Below are 21,368 nucleotides of genomic sequence, written 5' to 3' on the forward strand. Positions count from 1 at the left end.
ATTTGACTTTTTAATAATAGTTGTTTTGATTGGCATTTCTGTAATGATTGGTGATTATAAGCATTTTTTTCATGTTTATTGACCACTTACATGTCTTCTTTAGAGAAATGTCTGTTCATGTCCTTTGGCTATTTTTTAATGGGGTTATTTGACTTCTGCTTCTTGATTTAAGTTTCTCATAGAATCTGGATGTTAGACCTTTGTTGGATGCATAGCTTGTGAATACTGTCTCCTAATCTGTAGGTTGTCTACTCTGTTGATAGCTTTTTTCACTGTAAAGAAGCTCTTTAGTTTAATTAAGTCCAACTTGTCAATTTTTGTTTTTGTTGTAATTGCTTTTGGGGACTTAGCTAAAAATTTTTTGCCAAGACCAACGTTGAGAAATCAGACAAGACACAAATAAATGGAAAAAAACATTCCGTGCTCATGGATTTGAAGAATCAAAGCAATGTACAGATTCGATACTATTCTTATCAAACTAGCAACATCATTTTTCACAGAATTAGAAAAAAACTATTCTAAAATTCCTGTGGAACCAGAAAAAGAGCCCAAATAGCCAAAGCAATCCTAAGCAAAAAGAACAAAGCCAGAGGTATCACACTACCCAACATCAAGCTGTGCTATAAGGCTACAGTAACCAAAACAGCATGCATAGTACTGGTATAAAAACAGACACATAGCAATAGAATAGTATAGAAAATCCAGAAATAAAGCCACACACCTACAACCATCTGATCTTTGACAAAGGTGACAAAAACAAGCAGTGGGGAAAGACTCTATTCAATAAATGGTGCTGGGACAACTGGCTAGCCATGTGCAGAAGAATGAAACTGAACCCTTACCTTTCACTGTATAAAAAAATTAACTCGAGATGGATTAAAGATTTAAATGTAAGACCTCAAACTATAAAAATCCTAGAAGGAAATACTCTTCATGTTCTTCTTTTTCTTTGGTTATTTTAGCTCTTTTGTATTTCACACAGATTTTAAAATCAGCTTGTCAATTTTTAACAACAAGACCACCTTCTGGAATTTTGACTGGAATTGCTTTTATTCTTAAGACCAATTTTTGAATATTTGTCGTCTCTTTTTTTTCTCTGTCTCTTTCTGTCATCCACTTACCTACTTATCTACCTATCTAGCTCTGTATAATTACTGTTTACTTAGATCTTTACTCTCAGCAATGTTTTATAATTTTTGGCATATGGATCTTGTACATATTTTGTTAAATATGTCCTATTTTTAAGTTTTTGATGGTATTTTAAATAATGTTTTAAATTTCTCCTAACAGTTTATGGATAATATATTATAACCTATATTCACTTAATATGATATATAAGAGATATTTTTCAAATGGTTTTATTATCTACTTATGGGTGAAAACTTGCTAAAGAAACAATATGAAGGAATTAAACAACTTCTCTCTTCAGAGCTCAGTTCAGTCTTTGGACTTTCTTTTTAACATAATCTGATAAGAAACTCTAGGAGAGGCATGTGGTATTCTGAAATTAAATAGATCTGGGTTTGAATACCATCTCAGTAGTCTTCTGGAAAATTACTTTAATTTTGTTGTCTCCGTTTCTTCTTCTTTAGTATCTACAACATACACCCATGTTGTAATTTTATGAGGATAAAATGATTTAACATACATAAAACATTCCTGGCACATGAGTTCTGAATAAAATGTGTCATTAATGTGTAAAGTAAATAAAACTCTATTCTAAACGTTTAATATGAGATACTTTACATTAAAATTAGCATGTCTAACTTTTGAAAACAAAATGAAAATAAATAAGTAAATAAAATAAAATTAGTGTGATTAATAAGATAATAAGACAATAAGACACCCAAAAGTCAAAAAGAGGAGGTTGACCAGCCATCCTGAATTTCAAAGCTGTGGCAGGACTTGAGCCTTATAAGGGCATAATATACTACAGTGTCAATTTTTAAATTTAAGAACTGTATTTATTAAATGCATTTTAATATTCTTGTCTCTTGGGAAAGTACATATTTTTTTCTCAAATTAAGCCTTTGTGAAAGATGAACGTTTAATCAAGGGTTTGCTAGGTGAGCAAGGAATGATAATAAAAGGAGTCGGTGCCCATGATTAGACATTCAACACTTTGGTGCCTCAGTCACAGTCTTGCCAATGGGGCTGCAGACCATTTTATGTTGTCAGATCATGACAAGTACTTGGTATATATCCATTCATCAACTGATGGACATTTGGGTTGTTTCCACTTTTTGGCTATTATAAATAATGCTGCTATGAACATCTGAGGATAAGTTCTTGAATAGACACACTTTAAAAAACTCTCTTGTATACTATACATACCTGGGAGTGAAATTTCTGGCTTATTTGGTAATTCTGTGTTTAACTGTTGATGAAATATCCAACTGTTTTCTGTAGAGGCAGCACCATTTTACATCCCAATCAGCAGTGTATGAGGGTTCTGATTTCTCTTCTTCCTTGTCAACATTTATTATCTATCTTTTTGATTATAGTCATTCTAGTGGGTGAAAAGCTATAGTTTATTGTGGTTTTGATTAATTTATATTTCCCTGATAACTAATGTTGTTGAACATCCTTACATGTACTTATTATCCATGTGTACATTTTCTTCAGAGAAATTATTGTTCATATTCTTTTCACATTGTAAAATTAAAGTGTCTTTATTATTGAATCATAAACAGTCTTTATGGAATTTAGATGAAAGTCCCTTATCTGATGATGATTTTTAAATATTTTCTCTCATTTAGCAGGTGCCTCTTTTGAGGCACAAACTTTTAAATTTTGATGAAGTCTAATTTACCTATTTTTTTCTATTTGTTTAATGTGCTTTTGTTGTTATATCTAAGAAACCATTGCCCATTACAAAGTCCCAAGTATTTGCTACTAAATTTTCTTCTAAGAGTTTTATAGTTTTAGCTCTTACATTTAGGTCTTTGCTTCTTTTTGAGTTAATTTTTGTATATGGTGTGAGGCAGGGGTCTAACTTCTTTCTTTTGTATGTGGATTCCAGTTGTCCCAGAACCATTTGTGAAAAGACTATTATTTTCTCATTCAATTATTTTGGAAGTTTTGTTAAAAATCAATAGACCATTACTGTGAGGATTTATTTTAAATTTTCAATTCTATTGCATTAATCCATATGTCTATTCTTATGTCAGCACTGCACTGTCTTGATTACAGTGGATTTGTAGTAAGTTTTAAAATCAGGAAGCATGAATTCTTCAATTTTGTTCTTTTTCAAAAATGGGCCTTATTTTAAAGCAGGTTTTCTCAATCTCAGCAATATTGACGTTTTGAGCTAAATAATTATTTTGTGGTGGTGGCTGGACTGGTTATTATAGGTGTTTAGCAGCATCCCTGCCCTCTCCCCACTTGTTGTCAAAAGCAAAGTTATCTTCAAGATAACTACATGATCTCTAAATATTGTAAAATGTACCCAGAGAGGCAAAATTACTGCTGGTTGAGGATCAATGTTTTAAGAGAACAGAGAAAGTCCTTTGATACAGGTTTAGCTAATTAGGACTAGATGAGTGATGTCATAGTAGGTTAATAACATTGCAATTAGTATGCAAAATCAACCCCCTATGAGCAATATGTTTCAAAAATTTAAAGGAATAAAGCCATTTCATACAAAATTTTAACTTTCGATTACAGCATATTTTAGTCTTAAGGTTAAAAATTAACAGTACCTGAAACTTTCAAACTTTTAAATTTTTATGGAGAAGATTTTTACCCTTTTTAAAAATCAAACAGGCTTAAAAATTCAAATTTTAACTACTAAGATACAGTGTGTATAAGTGTAACTTAAATGTTCTGTTAACAGACTTGGAACCATTTATTTAACTTTTCCTCACACAAGGTGATATAATGGCTAGTTCAAGGATAATCTTAAAAGAACATGTTAACAGAATCCCATTCTTTACAATTTTTTATTAACTGCTAGAAGAGGCTGTAGTGTTTGCCCAGGTTACATTTTCTAGCCAAGACTAAATTTTAAAATATGGGTTGTATAATTGCTTCCATAAAAGTGGAGGTAATTTAGAATACTTAGAGAGTTAGTTGGTTTGGGAGAGAATATGTTGGAATACTGACAAGAGTTGGAATGTTGAGAAGGGCCAAGAACAGACATGAAGTGAAACTGACTTTTAAGAAACAGGGAGTTATAGGAACCATATGTGAAGGAGACATTAAGTAAGGAGTATTTCAAAGGAGAGGTGTGTAGGCAAAGTGGCCTAAAAATCCTGAACAATGTGAGGAGATATTTAGATTTTATATACTATGTTACTGGTGACTTAGAAAGGGTCAGATTCCATGGAAAAAGGAAACACGGGAGCTGGAGTTTAGGAGAGGTAAGATTGAATTATGAGTTGGGTACACAGATATAACAAGCAAAGGCTACATTTGTTTATTTATTTATTTATTTATTTTTATTTTTTTGAGACAGAGTCTCGCTCTGTCAACCAGGCTGGAGTGCAGTGGTGCGATCTCGGCTCGCTGCAAGCTCCGCCTCCTGGGTTCACATCATTCTCCCACCTCAGCCTCCCGAGTAGCTGGGACTACAGGTGCCCACCACCACACCTGGCTCATTTTGTTTTTGTAGTTTTAGTAGAGACGGGGTTTCACCATGTTAGCCAGGATGGTCTCGATCTCCCGACCTTGTGATCCGCCCACCTTGGCCTCCCAAAGTGCTGGGATTACAGGGGTGAGCCACTGCACCCGGCCCAGCAAAGGCTACCTTTTTAAGATGTATGGCAATAAAAAGGAGACGTGGCAGTAGCTTGATATAAATAAAGTAAAAGTGTTATCAGAACAGAGTACTCTGGAGCATAAATTTAGCTTGACAAAGCAGAGAAGGTATAGGAAGAACTGATGGAGTAAATTCTACAGAGGCAGAAGTGCTTGGAATCTGGAGCACTGTGGGAGGATGAGCTAAGAGTAGAGAGAGAAGAATGGTGAAGGTGAAGATTGATTATGACTTCGATGACAGTGAGAAATCAATTTTAAGCACTTATTCTGCACAAGCAGAACATTATGTACCTTATTGCCATCAACTAGGTACTATTATCTCCATTCTATAGATGATAAAATGTTAAGTAACTTGTCTGAGGTTGTACAACTGTTAAGTACAAGAGTTGAGATTTCAATCCATGTCTACCTGACTTGGGAGCCTAAATTCCTAACCACTCGCCTCTGCTTTATCATCATAGTCTTTAACATCATAGCTATGTGAACTGCTATGACTACATATTTGCTATCTCGCACAGAATAACCAAACAGTAGTCTCCACACTTCAGCTAATCTATCCTTTGTTCAACCCATATTCTCTTGCATTTGTAACCTTCTGACCACCCCGGCAAGGTACCCATTTCCATTTGCACATCCCCACACTAACATGCAGTGAAATAGTTTCTTAGCCACTATCTTCAGTACTCCTCAGAGAGGTGAGAATCATCAGTAACTGTGACCCCACTGAGATATTTTCTGACCACTCTCAAGATTACTTGCTGCAATTGAAGCAGTTAGCAGTTGTTTATTCTTTTCTTTTCCTTGTTTGCAGATACCTATGAAAATGGAAATTATTTTTTGGCAAACTTTATAGCAGCTCAGGTAAGACTAATTTACTACATTTTATAAATCTTTTCCCAGTTGTCTACAGATTAAACATTACAGTTAACTGTGTAAATGTAATATCCCGCATCTTAATAGGAGGTTCTTCTTGCCTTTACTTTTATAATGCAGGTCTGTTGTCGTTAAAATAAGGAAGAAACAATCCTTATTTTGGCAGTTTTCCAGTATACCATCTCTATGAAAAGAAACCTGGAATTCATACAATGCTGGGGAAAAAATGGGGCCTTAAATGTATGACATGTTTTCCAAAGATGGGAGATTTACTGGCTGATAAATTTTGAAAGGAAAATGCTATATAAGCTATTTATTATGCAATAATGCATAAAAGACCTCAAAACCTTAGTGGCATCTAACAATAAGCACTTACTTAGCTCATGAGCTTGCAGGGCTCAGAGGATCTGGGCCTGGTCTTGGCTGATCTTTGCTAGCTCACATACATCTCCAGTCAGTCTTGGGTCTGTTGGGCTGTTTAGATAATCTTGGCTGTATTCACGTATCTGGGGGGGTCAGCTGACTCTCATAAGATTTATCATGGCCTTGTGGGAAGGTGTAGGCATGGCTTCTTCATAATTATGGAAGAGGGCTAAAATAAAAATAAAAGTGGAGATCCCTTAGTTCTTTTTAATTTTTTTGTATCGAGTTGACTAATTTCCCATTACCAAAGCAAAGTCACATGGTCAAGCCCAGAGACAGAGGAGGGACAGAATGCCTCAACTGGAGTGGGAGGGCATTGCAAAACTGCATGGAAAGGGGTATGCATTTGTAAGGGTTGAGTATTTCATAACAATGATGCAATCAATGCACCTTGCATGTTAAGTAATCCCATGGATAATCTATATAATTTTAATTAGAGTATGAGGAGGATCATTCTAGGTCAAACCTGGATTCTGCTTCTCTATTTTTACGTAGTCACTTTAACCAAGGAGTAGTATAGCACAAATCTATTTTTTTTTTTTTGAGACGGAATCTCACTCTGTTGCCCAGGCTGGAGTGCAGTGGCGCAATCTCAGCTCACTGCAAGCTCCACCTCCTGGGTTCATGCCATTCTCCTGCCTCAGCCTCTCTGAGTAGCTGGGACTACAGGCGCCTGCCACCACGCCTGGCTAATTTTTTGTATTTTTAGTAGAGACGGGGTTTCACAGTGGTCTCGATCTCCTGACCTCATGATCCGCCCACCTCGGCCTCCCAAAGTGCTGGGATTACAAGCGTGAGCCACCACGCCCAGCCCAAATCTATTTTTTTCTATAACAGTGATTCACATATTTGAAGATGTCTCTCAGTTATTCCTTTTGTCTTCTTAGAAATATATATTACCAGGCTAACTTCATATTTCCTCTATTTCCTGCTTATAGTGGTTTCCAGATCTGATCATTCTGTTTAGACTCCAGTTAACTTAGATTTCTTTTAAAACATCAGAACTGAGAGCATATTTTAGAGCTGTCCTATCCAGTATGATAGCCACTAGCCACATGTGGCTATTGAGCACTTGAAATGTGACCAGCCTAATTTGAAATATTCAAAAGTTAGCTAAAAATAATTCAAAAATGATTTGTGGACTTCCTGGGCAAGATGGCCAAATAGGAACAGCTCTGGTCTGCAGCTCCCAGCGAGACAAATGCAGAAGGCTGGTGATTTCTGCATTTCCAACTGAGGTACCTGGTTCATTTCATTGGGACTGATTAGACAGTGGGTGCAGCCCACAGAGGGCGAGGAGAAGCAGGGTGGGGTGTCGCCTCACGCAGGAAGCACAAGGGGTCAGGGAACTCCCCCCTGTAGCTAAAGGAAGCCACGAGGGACAGTGCTATCCGGCCCAGATACTACACTTTTCCCACGGTCTTTGCAACCCACAGACCAGGAGATTCCCTCAGGTGCCTACACCACCAGGACCCTGGGTTTCAAGCACAAAACTGGGCGACTGTTTGGGCAGACACCAAACTAGCTGCAGGAGGTTTTTTTTTCATACCTTAGTGGTGCCTGGAACACCAGTGAGACAGAACCATTCACTCTCCTGGAAAGCCAGGGAGCCTAGTGGTCTTGCTCAGCGGATCCCAACCCCACAGAGCCCAGCAAGCTAAGATCCATAGGCTTGAAATACTCGCTGCCAGCACAGCAGTCTGAAGTCGACGTGGGAAGCTTGAATTTGGTGGAGGGAGGGGCATCCGCCATTACTGAGGCTTGAGTAGGTGGTTTTCTCCTCACAGTGTAAACAAAGCCACCAGGAAGTTCAAACTGGGCAGAGCCCACCACAGCTCCACAAAGCTGCTATACCCATACTGCCTTTCTAGATTCCTCCTCTCTGGGCAGGGCATCTGTGAAAGAAAGGCAGCAGCCCCAGTTAGGGGCTTGTAGATAAAACTCCCATCTCTCTGGGACAGAGCACCTGGGGGAAGGGGCTGCTGTGGACACGCTTCAGCAGACTTAAACCTTCCTGCCTGCCAGCTCTGAAGAGAGCAGTGGATCTCCCAGCACAGTGCTGGAGCTCTGCTAAGGGACAGACTGCCTCCTCAAGTGGGTCCCTGACCCCCATGCCTCCTGACAGGGAGATACCTCCCAGCAGGGGTCAACAGACACCTTATACAGGAGAGCTCCAGCTAGCATCTGGCAGGTGCCCCTCTGGGATGAAGCTTCCAGAGGAAGGAGCAGGCAGCAATCTTAACTGTTCTGCAGTCTCCACTGGTTATACCCAGGCAAATGCTCTGGAGTGGACCTCCAGCAAACTCCAGCAGACCTGCAGAAGAGGGGCCTGACTGTTAGAAGGAAAACTAACAAACAGAAAGCAATAGCATCAACATCAACAAAAAGGATGACCATGCAAAAAATCCATCCGAAGGTCACCAACAGCAAAGACCAAAGGTAAATAAATCCATGAAGATGAAGAAAATCCAGCGCAAAAAGCCTGAAAATTCCAAAAACCAGAATGCCCCTTCTCCTCCAAAGGATCACAACTCCTCGCCAGCAAGGGAACAAAACTGGAGAGAGAATGAATTTGATGAACTGACAGAAGTAGGCTTCAGAAGGTGGGTAATAACAAACTCCTCTGAACTAAAGGAGCATGTTCTAACCCAACGCAAGGAAGCTAAGAACCTTGATAAAAGGTTAGAGGAATTGCTAACTAGAATAACCAGTTTAGAGAAGAACATAAATGACCAGATGGAGCTGAAAAATATAGCATGAGAACTTCGTGAAGCATACACAAGTATCAATCACTGAATAGATCAAGCAAAAGAAAGGATATCAGAGATTGAACATCAACTTAATGAAATAAAGTGTGAAGACAAAATTAAAGAAAAAAGAATGAAAAGGAACAAACAAAGCCTCCAAGAAATATGGGACTATGTGAAAAGACCAAACCTACATTTGATTGGTGTAGCTGAAAGTGACGAGGAGAATGGAACCAAGTTGGAAAACACACTTCAGGGTATTATCCAGGAGAATTTTCCAACCTAGCAAGACAGGCCAACATTCAAATTCAGGAAATACAGAGAATACCACAAAAATATTCCTCAAGAAGAGCAACCCACGACACATAATTGTCAGATTCACCAAGGTCGAAATGAAGGAAAAAATGTTAAGGTCAGCCAGAGAGGAAGGTTGGGTTACCCACAAAGGGAGCCCATCAGACTAACAGCATATCTGTCTGCAGAAACCTCACAAGCCAGAAGAGAATGGGGGCCAATATTCAACATTCTTAAAGAAAAGAATTTTCAACCCAGAATTTCAAATCCAGCCAAACTAAGCTTCATAAAGTGAAGGAGAAATAAAATCCTTTACAGACAAGCAAATGCTGAAGGATTTGGTCACCACTAGGCCTGCCTTACAAGAGCTCCTGAAGGAAGCACTAAATATGGAAAAGGAAAAACCAGTACCAGCCCCTGCAAAAATAAACCAAAATGTAAAGACCATTGACACTGTGAAGAAACTGCATCAACTAATGGGCAAAATAACCAGCTAGCATCATAATGACAGGGTCAAATTCACAAATAACGGTATTAACCTTAAATGTAAATGGGCTAAATGCTCCGATTAAAAGGCACAGACTGGCAAATTGGATAAAGAGTCAAGACCTACTGGTGTGCTGTATTCAGGAGACCCATCTCACATGCAAAGACACACAGACTCAAAATAAAGGGATGGAGGAAGATTTACCCATCAAATGGGAAGCAAAAAGAAAAAGCAGGGGTTGCAATTTTAGTCTCTGATAAAACAGACTTTAAACCAACAAATATCAAAAAAGACAAAGAAGGCCATTACATAATGGTAAGAGCTAACTATCCTAAATATATATGCACCCAATACAGAAGCACCCAGATTCATAAAGCAAGTCCTTAGACCTACAAAGAGACTTAGACTCCCACACAATAATAGTGGGAGATTTTAACACCCACTGTCAATATTAGACAGATCAACAAGACAGAAAATTAGTAAGGATATTCAGGACTTGAACTCAGCTCTGGACCAAGCAGATGTAATAGACATCTGCAGAACTCTCCACCCTAAATCAACAGAATATACATTCTTCTCAGCACCACATAGCACTTATTTGAAAATCAACCACATAATTGGAAGTAAGACACTCCTCCGAAGATGAAAAAGAACAGAAATCCTAACAAAGAGTCTCTCAGACCACAGTGCAATCAAATTAGAACTGAGGATTAAGAAACTCACTCAAAACCACACAACTACAGGGAAACTGAACAACCTGCTCCTAGATGACTACTGAGTAAATAATGAAATTAAGGCAGAAATAAATAAGTTCTTTGAAACCAGCGAAAACAAAGACACAACATACCAAAATCTCTGGGAGTTTTTAGAGGGAAATTTATAGCACTAAATGCCCACAGGAGAAAACAGGAAAGATCTAAAATCAACACCCTAACATCACAGTTAGAAGAACTAGAGAAGCAAGGGCAAACAAATTCAAAAGCTAGCAGAAGACAAAAAATAACTAAGATCAGAGCAGAACTGAAGGACAGAGAGACACGAAAAACCCTTCAGAAAAATCAATGACTCCAGGAGCTGGTTTTTTGAAATGATTAACAGAATAGTTAGACTGCTAGCCAGACTAACAAAGAAGAAAAGAGAGAAGAATCAAATAGATACAATAAAAAATGGTAAAGGGGAGATCACCACTGATCCCACGGAAATACAAACTACCATCAGAGAATACTATAAACACCTCTAGTTTATAGAATACTATAAACTAGAAAATCTAGAAGAAATTGATAAATTCCTGGAAACATCCACACTCTCAAGGCAAAACCAGGAAGAAATCGAATCCCTGAGTAGACCAATAACAAGGTCTGAAATTGAGGCACTAATTAAGAGCCTACCAACCAAAAAAGCCCAGGACCAGACAGATTCACAGCTGAATTCTACCAGAAGTACAAAGAGGAACAGGTACCGTTCATTCTGAAACTATTCCAAACAAAAAGGACTCCTCCCTAACTCATTTTATGAGGTCAGCATCATCCTGAAACCAAAACCTGGCAAAGACACAACAAAAAAAGAAAATTTCAGGCCAATATCCCTGATGAACATCGAGGCAAAAGTCCTCAATAAAATACTGGCAAACCTAATCCAGCAGCACATCAAAAAGCCACGATCAAGTTGGCTTCATCCTTGGGATGCAAGGCTGATTCAACATATGCAAATCAATAATCGTAATCCATCACATAAACAGAACCAATGACAAAAACCACATGATTATCTCAATAGATTCAGAAAAGGCCTTTGATAAAATTCAACACCCTTTCATGATAAAAGCACTCAATAAACTAGGTATTGATGGAACAAATGTAAAAATAATATGAGCTATTTATGACAAACCCACAGCCAATATCATATTGAATGGGAAAAAGCTAGAAGCATTCCCTTTGAAAACCAGCACAAGACAAGGATGCCCTCTCTCACCACTCCTATTGAACATAGTATTGGAAGTTCTGGCCAGGGCAATCAGGCAAGAGAAAGAAATAAAGCTTATTCAAATAGGAAGAGAGGAAGTCAAATTATCTCTATTTGCAGATGACATGATTGTATATTTAGAAAATCCTATTGTCTCTGCCGAAAATCTCGTTAAGCTGATAAGCAACTTCAGCAAAGTCTCAGGATACAAAATCAATGTGCAAAAATCACAAGCATTTTGATACACCAATAATAGAGAGCCAAATCATGAGCAAACTCCCAGTCACAATTGGTACAAAGAGAAGAAGATACCTAGGAATACAATTTACGAGGGATGTGAAGGACCTCTTCAAGGAGAACTACAAACCACTATTCAAGGATATAAGAGAGGACACAAGCAAATGGAAAAACATTCCACGCTCATGGATAGGAAGAATCAATATGGTGAAAATGGTCATACTTCCCAATGCAAATCAAAACCACAATGAGATATCATCTCACGCCAGTTAGAATGGCCATCATTAAAAAGTCAGGAAACAACAGATGCTGGAGAGGATGTGGAGAAATAGGAATGCTTTTACACTGTCAGTGGGAGTGTAAATTAGTTCAACCATTGTGGAAGACAGGGTGGTGATTCCTCAAGGATCTAGAACCAGAAATACCATTTGACCCAGCAATCCCATTACTGGGTATATACCCAAAGGGTTATAAATCATTCTATTATAAAGCAACAGGCACATGTCTGTTTATTGCAGCACCGTTCACAATAGCAAAGACTTAGAACCAACCCAAATGCCCATCAGTGTTAGACTGGATAAAGAAAATGTGGCACATATATACCATGGAATACTATGTAGCCATAAAAAAGAATGAGTTCATGTCCTTTTCAGGGACATGGATGAAGCTGGAAACCATCACACTCAGCAAACTAACACAGGAACAGAAAACCAAATACCGCATATTCTCACTCATATGTGGGAGTTGAATAATGAGAACATAAGGGCACAGGGAGGGGAACTTCACACACCGGGGCCTGTCAGGGGGTGGGGGGCAAGGAGACAGATAGCATTAGGAGAAATCCCTAATGTAGATGACGGGTTGATGGATGCAGCAAACCACCATGGCACATGCATAATACCTATGTAACAAACCTGCATTTCTGCACATGTATCCCAGAACTTAAAGTATAATTTTAAAAAGTATATATTTGGCTGGGCGTGGTGACTCATGCCTGTAATGCCAGCACTTTGGGAGGCCAAGGCAGGGGGATCACCTGAGGTCAGGAGTTCAAGACCAGCCTGAACAACATGGAGAAACCCTGTCTCTACTCAAAAGCAAAAATTAGGCGTGGTGGCACATGCCTGTAATCCCCACTACTTGGGAGGCTGAGGCAGGAGAATCACTTGAATCCAGGAGGTGGAGGTTGTGGTGAGCCGAGATTGCACCATTGCACTCCAGCCTGGGTAGCAAGAGTGAAACTCCGCCTCAAAAGAAAAAAAAATCTAATGAATAATTTTATATTGAAAAATGTTGTAATAACAACATTTGGCTATATCATGTAAATAAAATATATTTTGAAATTAATTTGCCCTTTTTCTTTTCACTTTTAAAAAAAAGTGACTACTAGAAAATACTCAATTACATATATAGTTTCCCTTATATTTCTATAAGATGGCATAGACTTCCATATTGCCTACTACCTCTTTTTAGCTAGATTCTATATTTTTTCTGCTGTTATTACATTGTGTTATTTTTTAACACATGTATCAGATGTTTGGCTCATATAAATCTCATGGTCAGCTAAGACCTTCGAATTATTCTCATAGACATGATTATCAGGTCATATTGTTCCATTCTGCATTTGGCCTCTCTGAAACTAACTGCCAGACTTTGTATACTAATTAAATTTGTGTATTCTCTGCCCTTAAGAGCAGTTGGGTTGAAGACTCTACATATTTTTTCCTCTCAAATATTATTTTAATGAATATTATTTTAATGATCTGGAAGTCCTGAATTTTAGTTCTATTTCTACTGCTATTACTCAAACTAGGAAAGATACCTTGTTTAATCTGTGTTTTTTAAAAAATTGTAAAACATTAGATTGCCCTTTAATAACATCTAACGTCAAAATTCCATTTTTCTGATAAATGAATTCTTATTTCTGTGATGTTTGATAGATTTTTTCCTTAAGAATAAAGGGCCTGAAATGAAAGAAAGCTCCCAACTTTCCCTGAGGGATAACTATTATCAATGGTTTCCTGGTTGGTAAACCAGCTTGTGGGGGTGGGAGATGATTTGTAACATTTGCTAATTTCTGTAGTGTAGCTACTCCCACCATCTTAAGCAATTTGAAGCATCAGCTGGCTTGCAGAATTCTAGGAAATTTAAAAATCAACTCTCTCAAATCAATAAGAACTAGCTTTAGTACACCCATTTGTTTTGAGCTACGTATTTTTTCCTTGATTCTGCCTGCCCAGTAGCAAAAGTCTTCATAATGCCAATTGAACATGTTTCTTTTTTCTCTTCCTGCTGCAGCCAACATAATTGAGAAATGCATAGCTTCCCTCTGCTACAACTATCTCCTTGATTATTGCATGTAATCTTCAAAATCTTTCCTTACATACCTAACTGGCCTCACGTCTCTGTTTGCTCAGCACCAGCTATGGTTGCCCTTGCACTCCTCAATGAATGTGGCTTTGTTCAATGTGTCCCTGTACCCCTATTTCCTGTCTCATAATAAATCCTTCCCATACTTCCAGGAGTTCCGAAGTTACGTGTCCTCCTAAGTTCTCTCTTGACCCCTTCCTCCCATGTAATTTTTCCTTTCTCTTCACATCCATGAAAAATATCCACTATGATTTTCATTCGGGCCTTCATCATGTGCCACCTCATAATTTATGTCATATTATTTTAACCCTTGTATTGATACTTAAACAATTCATGATTTGGTTAACTTCCTGTTTCTTGCACACTGTCCTTAGTCTAGGGACTGTTTGCTGTTCACTCTAAATTTAACTCGTGCAGTACTATGTACAGGGGCACCTTGTGCTTCCAACTTTACCTGTGTTATCTAGCCCTGTTGCTTTGGACCACTCACTTCATTTTCCAGAGCCTCAGTTTCCTTATCTCTAAGATAGCAATAATGATATTTTCTTTTCAAAATGATTATAAGAATACTTATGGCCGGGCGCGGTGGCTCACGCTTGTAATCCCAGCACTTTGGGAGGCCGCGGCGGGCAGATCACGAGGTCAGGAGATCGAGACCACGGTGAAACCCCGTCTCTACTAAAAATACAAAAAATTAGCTGGGCGTGGTGGCGGGCGCCTGTAGTCCCAGCTACTCGGAGAGGCTGAGGCAGGAGAATGGCATGAACCCGGGAGGCGGAGCTTGCAATGAGCCGAGATTGCGCCACTGCACTCCAGCCTGGGCGACAGAGCGAGACTCCGTCTCCAAAAAACAAACAAACAAAAAAAGAATACTTATAGGGAAAATAACTTTCATAATGCTGGTACAATAAACTTATTTTTGGCATTACCCAATTTATTATAGCAGGCACTCAGGAAGTATATCTTCACGAAGTGTGTAGAGAGTAGAAGTATAGTAACCAGAGGCTGGGAAGGGGTGGGGGCCATAACGAGAGGTTGGTTAGTGGGAACAAAGAGACAGTTAAATAGCAGGAGTGAGTTCTTGTGTTTGCTAACATAGTAGGGTGATGATAGTTAACAACAATTTATTGTATATTTCAAAATAGCTACAAAAGAATATTTGAAATGTTTCCAACACAAAGAAATGATGAATGTGGCTGGGTGTGGTGGCTCACCCCTGTAATCCCAGCACTTTGGGAGGCTGAGGCAGGAGGATCACGAGGTCAGGGATTTGAGACCAGCCTGGCCAACATAGTGAAACCACATCTCTATTAAAAATACAAAAATTAGCCGGGTGTGGTGGCACACACCTATAGTCCCAACTGCTTGGGAGGCTGAGGCAGGAGAATCGCTTGAACCCAGGGGGCGGAGGTTGCAGTGAGCCCAGACCATGCCATTGCACTCCAGCCTGGGTGACAGAGTGAGACTCCATCTCAAAACAAACAAACAAACAAACAAACAAACAAACAAACAAATGTTGAATATTTGAGGTCATGGATATCCTAAATACCCTGAGTTGATCACTACACATTGTATACATGTATCAAAATACCACATGTTCTCTATAAATATGTATAATTATTATGTACCAATAAAAATTTAAATACATAACTAGAAATAGCAAAGTGATATAACAAAAGTAAATTTAGGTTTGTCGATCTTTTAATATGGACCATAGTCTATCAACAATATGTTATGTATTTTTTTCTCTTTATAAATTCTTTATAGAACATCCTGCAAATCCAGACCATACACAATAAGTATTTGAGTGACTCGAATCCACTAAAAGTTGGGTATATTAGAATCTGGGGTGTGAATACCTATGTGACACAAGTCAGTTTCACCTATGACAACCAGCAATTTATGGAGACAAATTTCAAGAGTGACCCTTATAATCAGGTAGGTCTGAAAGGAATATTAGCATATCACAAGTAAATTTTATCATTCTGCAAAATTATCACCAATAATTTTTCTAACAAAATTATTATCATTGTTATATTTTCATGTATTAGATGGTTATAAATACGTGCAATAGATACATTCCTGAAAAGTTGCAAATGTTGAATCATATTGTAAAATGTGCAACATTAATGGTCTTTCCAGTATAGTCTAGGGGTCAGTGATCACTGGCCTGATGAGATCCTCTCCATGTATTTACCAAAGAGACTGTGCTATGTTTTGATAGGTTAGTCTTCCACATTAGCAAAATAAAACTTATTTCTGCTGCAGAGGCTAAAACAAAAGAAAGTGTGATTCCCTAATGCTGTTAAAGGTTGCCCTCATGCTTCCTGCCGTTATTCATGTCCCTGGTCAAATTGATGGATCTTACAGGTAGACGAAAATTGGCAGTAAACTGTGGTAATCATCAAATGAATACATCCCACCTGCGGTATAAGAGAAAAGGTTGCTAAAACAGGGGGACATAAATAGCAGGCCCTACTAGAGGATTCTAGAACCAACTAAACCAGAATTTTGGAAGATGAAATACCAAGTTACCAAAGGCAACCACAAAGAAAAAAGTGTCTCACTTTTAGAACATAAGACATCATAAATACGGAGCCAGCAACCCATAAGGGATGGTTTAGAAAAGTGAAAATGGATAACCATAGTTCTTGTTTTCTAAAAGGTGAAATGAGTGCCCTGATGGTATTTGGACTTTGGAGAATGGCCCCTCTGAGCACTCAAATAGATCTTCTCCCTCTAGGCTCTTCTGGGTATTTACCTTAAAGCATTTTACCTGGACTACTGAGTTCAAAACCACTCCTTGCAAGTAATTGCTTCTAGTTAAGATTGTGCAGAAAATCCTTGAATACCTTATTTTTAAAAACTCTATGGCATATCTGATGCCTGTTATGTGCCAGACACCATACTGTTTGAAATGAGGAAAACATGAAGCCAGTCTGCTGTCAAGAGGACTAAAACCCAACGGCAAAGCAAAGAGATTGAAATAAATGTTGGTTTTAATCACAGCTACAAATATTTGTAAACAATAAGGTTCTGACTAAATGAAGTGAAAAGAAAAGATTTCCAGCAGAGGGATTATGCACACAGAGCATCTCTCTGTATTTATCTGACCAAAATCAACGTGACCTAACCCAAAAAGGAATGTTTATATCCTGTTACTGGAAAAGAATGAATCCAGCATTTTTTGTTAAATTGTAATTTAAGAGGTGACCTACATGTGAGGTTTAAGAAGTTCTAAATTATCTCTTCTTTTCCGGCAGACACTAACTATTCAATTGACTGAGAAGACTATCAACCTGGAAAAGTTAACTGAGGTTACTTGGATTGATGGTGGTCCTGTACTTCCTACTCCAACTAAGACAAGTACCATCCCAATGAGTTCTCATCCTTCTCCATCTACCAATGCCACCAGTTCTGAGACAATCACCAGTTCTGCCAGTGCAAATACTACCACTGGCACTACTGCTACTGTTCCTATCACAACCACATCTTTCCCAACAAGTACTACTAGTGTTACAACTAATACTACTATTCCTGATACAACTTCTCCTTTCCCTACAAGTACTACTAATGCTAGCACTAATGCTACTGTTCCTATCACAACCACACCTTTTGCAACAAGTACTATTGGTGTTACAACTAATGCTACTGTTCCCAATACAACTGCCCCTTTCCCGACAAATACTACTACTGCTAGCACTAATGCTACTGTTCCTGTCACAACCACACATTTTGCAACAAGTACTATTGGTGTTACAACTAATGCTACTGTTCCCAATACAACTGCCCCTTTCCCGACAAATACTACTACTGCTAGCACTAATGCTACTGTTCCTGTCACAACCACACATTTTGCAACAAGTACTATTGGTGTTACAACTAATGCTACTGTTCTCGATACAACTGCTCCTTTCCCAACAAATACTACTACTGCTAGCACTAATGCTACTGTTCCTATCACAACCACACTTTTTGCAACAAGTACTATTGGTGTTACAACTAATGCTACTGTTCTCGATACAACTGCCCCTTTCCCAACAAATACTACTACTGCTAGCACTAATGCTACTGTTCCTGTCACAACCACACCTTTTGCAACAAGTACTATTGGTGTTACAACTAATGCTACTGTTCCCGATACAACTGCCCCTTTCCCAACAAATACTACTACTGCTAGCACTAATGCTACTGTTCCTGTCACAACCACACATTTTGCAACAAGTACTATTGGTGTTACAACTGGTACTACTGTTCATTATACAACTGCCCCTTTCCCGACAAATACTACTACTGCTAGCACTAATGCTACTGTTCCTGTCACAACCACACATTTTGCAACAAGTACTATTGGTGTTACAACTAATGCTACTGTTCTCGATACAACTGCCCCTTTCCCAACAAATACTACTACTGCTAGCACTAATGCTACTGTTCCTATCACAACCACACCTTTTGCAACAAGTACTATTGGTGTTACAACTAATGCTACTGTTCCCGATACAACTGCCCCTTTCCCAACAAATACTACTACTGCTAGCACTAATGCTACTGTTCCTGTCACAACCACACATTTTGCAACAAGTACTATTGGTATTACAACTAGTACTACTGTTCCTGATACAACTGCTCCTTTCCCTACAAGTACTACTAGTGTTAGCACTAATGCTACCCCTGTTCCTATCACAACCACACTTTTTGCAACAAGTACTATTGGTGTTACAACTAATGCTACTGTTCTCGATACAACTGCCCCTTTCCCAACAAATACTACTACTGCTAGCACTAATGCTACTGTTCCTATCACAACCACACTTTTTGCAACAAGTACTATTGCTGTTACAACTAGTACTACTGTTCCTGATACAACTGCTCCTTTCCCTACAAGTACTACTAGTGTTAGCACTAATGCTACCCCTGTTCCTATCACAACCACACATTTTGCAACAAGTACTATTGGTGTTACAACTAATGCTACTGTTCTTGATACAACTGCCCCTTTCCCAACAAATACTACTACTGCTAGCACTAATGCTACTGTTCCTATCACAACCACACATTTTGCAACAAGTACTATTGGTGTTACAACTAATGCTACTGTTCTCGATACAACTGCCCCTTTCCCAACAAATACTACTACTGCTAGCACTAATGCTACTGTTCCTGTCACAACCACACCTTATGCAACAAGTACTATTGGTGTTACAACTAATGCTACTGTTCCGATACAACTGCCCCTTTCCCAACAAATACTACTACTGCTAGCACTAATGCTACTGTTCCTGTCACAACCACACCTTTTGCAACAAGTACTATTGGTGTTACAACTAATGCTACTGTTCCCGATACAACTGCCCCTTTCCCAACAAATACTACTACTGCTAGCACTAATGCTACTGTTCCTATCACAACCACACCTTCCCCTACAAATACTGCTGATGCTAACACTAGTAATACTGTTCCTAATACCACTATGCCTTCTTCTACAAGTAGTACTACTGTGAGTACTATTGCTACCGTTCCCATTTCAGTGACTCCTTCTCTGACAAGTACTGCTGATGCCACCATTAGTACTACTGTAATTATTGCCACTACTTCTTCTCTAACAGGTACTACTGATGTTAGCACTAGTACTACTATTAATAATATAAGTACTCCTGTTCAAACAAATACTACTAATGCTAGCACTAGTACTAATGTTGCTAATATAACTGCTACCTCTCATACAAGTACTGATGATACTGTTTCTAATAATACTGTTCCAATTACAGCTATTCCTTCTCTTGCAAATACTGGTGTTGACACTACTAGCAACAGTTTTTCCATTATGACCACTTCTTTCTCTGAAAGTACTAATGCTATGAACACTACTTCTCCTACAAGTACTGATGTGGCTAGCACAAATAATGATGCTTCTATGACAAATTTTCTGTTAGCTACAATGTCTGCTGGTAATACAGCTAGTGATAGTATTTCCATAACAACTACTTCTTCTGGTAATAGTGCTCCTATTGTGACTACTCCTTCTCCAAGTACTGATGCTACCTCTACAAGTAATAATACTATTCCTGGCATGACTGCTTATTACCAGACTTCTCCTACCACTCCTACCCATACTCTTACTTCTATTCCTAGCTCTATTACTCCTATTGTGAGCATGTTTCCAACAAGTAATACATTCACTACTGATAAAATTACTAATTTTACTACCCCTACAAATGCAAACACCATTATTTTCAACACTCTTGATACAAAAAGTACCATGATAATAGATGCTACGGTCACTACTACCAGCACCAAAGATAACACCATGAGTCCAGATACAACAGTTACTTCCATAGACAAATTCACCTCACGCATCACACAGTTCACTACTCCCCATTCTGCTACTACTACAACACTGGCCTTAAGCCACACCTCATTAGCTCCTACAAATCTTTCTAATCTAGGCACCATGGTTATTACTGATGCAGATAACTCCAGCGTTACGGGTAACACTACACACATTTCTGTTTCAAATATCACAACAGCCTCAGACACAATAATAGCTACTGGTCTAGATTCACAAACTCCCCATATGGTAACAAATTCTGTGGCTAGTTATTTACCTATTACTGCAACCAGTGCTACCACAGATACTACAAATATTACAAAATATGCTTTAAATACTACCACTCCTGACAGTACAGTACATACCTCTGCTACTGCACCTACTTATATTGCAAATGCCATAAATGCTACTCAAGTTCCATAATTACTACTCAAGGCAGGGTAGTTACCTCAGATAACACCTACAAACAACTATTACAGATATAGAAAATCAGTTATGAGATACTCTATCTTATGCTACTTAAGTTTTCACAAATATTAGTACTCTAGCCATAAAAGACACAGCTACTCCAGACACTCTCGTCATTGCAGACATGTTTAGGAAGGTTTACAAACCTTATAGGTTTCACCAAAGAAGCTGTGGATGCTTATTTTGCAGCCATAATATGTGCTCTTATTATTTTAAATTATAGTTATTATTCCTATAACCTCATCAATTAAACTACAGGTGTTTTATGTATCCTATATATCCTTGCTACAGATTTCACAGGTAATTTTGGTATCTCAGATAACACCACATTAGGCCCTGTAAATACTATTGCCTTAGATGTAGTTATTGAAATAGCCCAACTTGTTTCTTGGGTCACATGACATAATACCATAACCAAGAG

General features: G+C 38.4%; 1 protein-coding gene across 1 annotated transcript in view; it reads left to right on the plus strand.

The window, feature by feature from the left end:
• Positions 1–20,902, plus strand: part of MGAM2 (maltase-glucoamylase 2 (putative)) — a 108,299-nt gene extending 87,397 nt beyond the window's left edge. Inside the window, exons 45-49 of the mRNA XM_030825795.1 lie at positions 5,570–5,619; positions 15,916–16,086; positions 17,412–17,880; positions 18,601–18,844; positions 19,447–20,902. Of these exons, the coding sequence (XP_030681655.1) occupies positions 5,570–5,619; positions 15,916–16,086; positions 17,412–17,880; positions 18,601–18,844; positions 19,447–20,902 (2,390 nt within the window). The remainder of the gene's footprint in view (positions 1–5,569; positions 5,620–15,915; positions 16,087–17,411; positions 17,881–18,600; positions 18,845–19,446) is intronic.
• Positions 20,903–21,368: the final 466 nt, after the last annotated feature.

Source organism: Nomascus leucogenys, chromosome 13 (assembly GCF_006542625.1).
Source record: "Nomascus leucogenys isolate Asia chromosome 13, Asia_NLE_v1, whole genome shotgun sequence".
NCBI lineage: Eukaryota > Metazoa > Chordata > Mammalia > Primates > Hylobatidae > Nomascus > Nomascus leucogenys.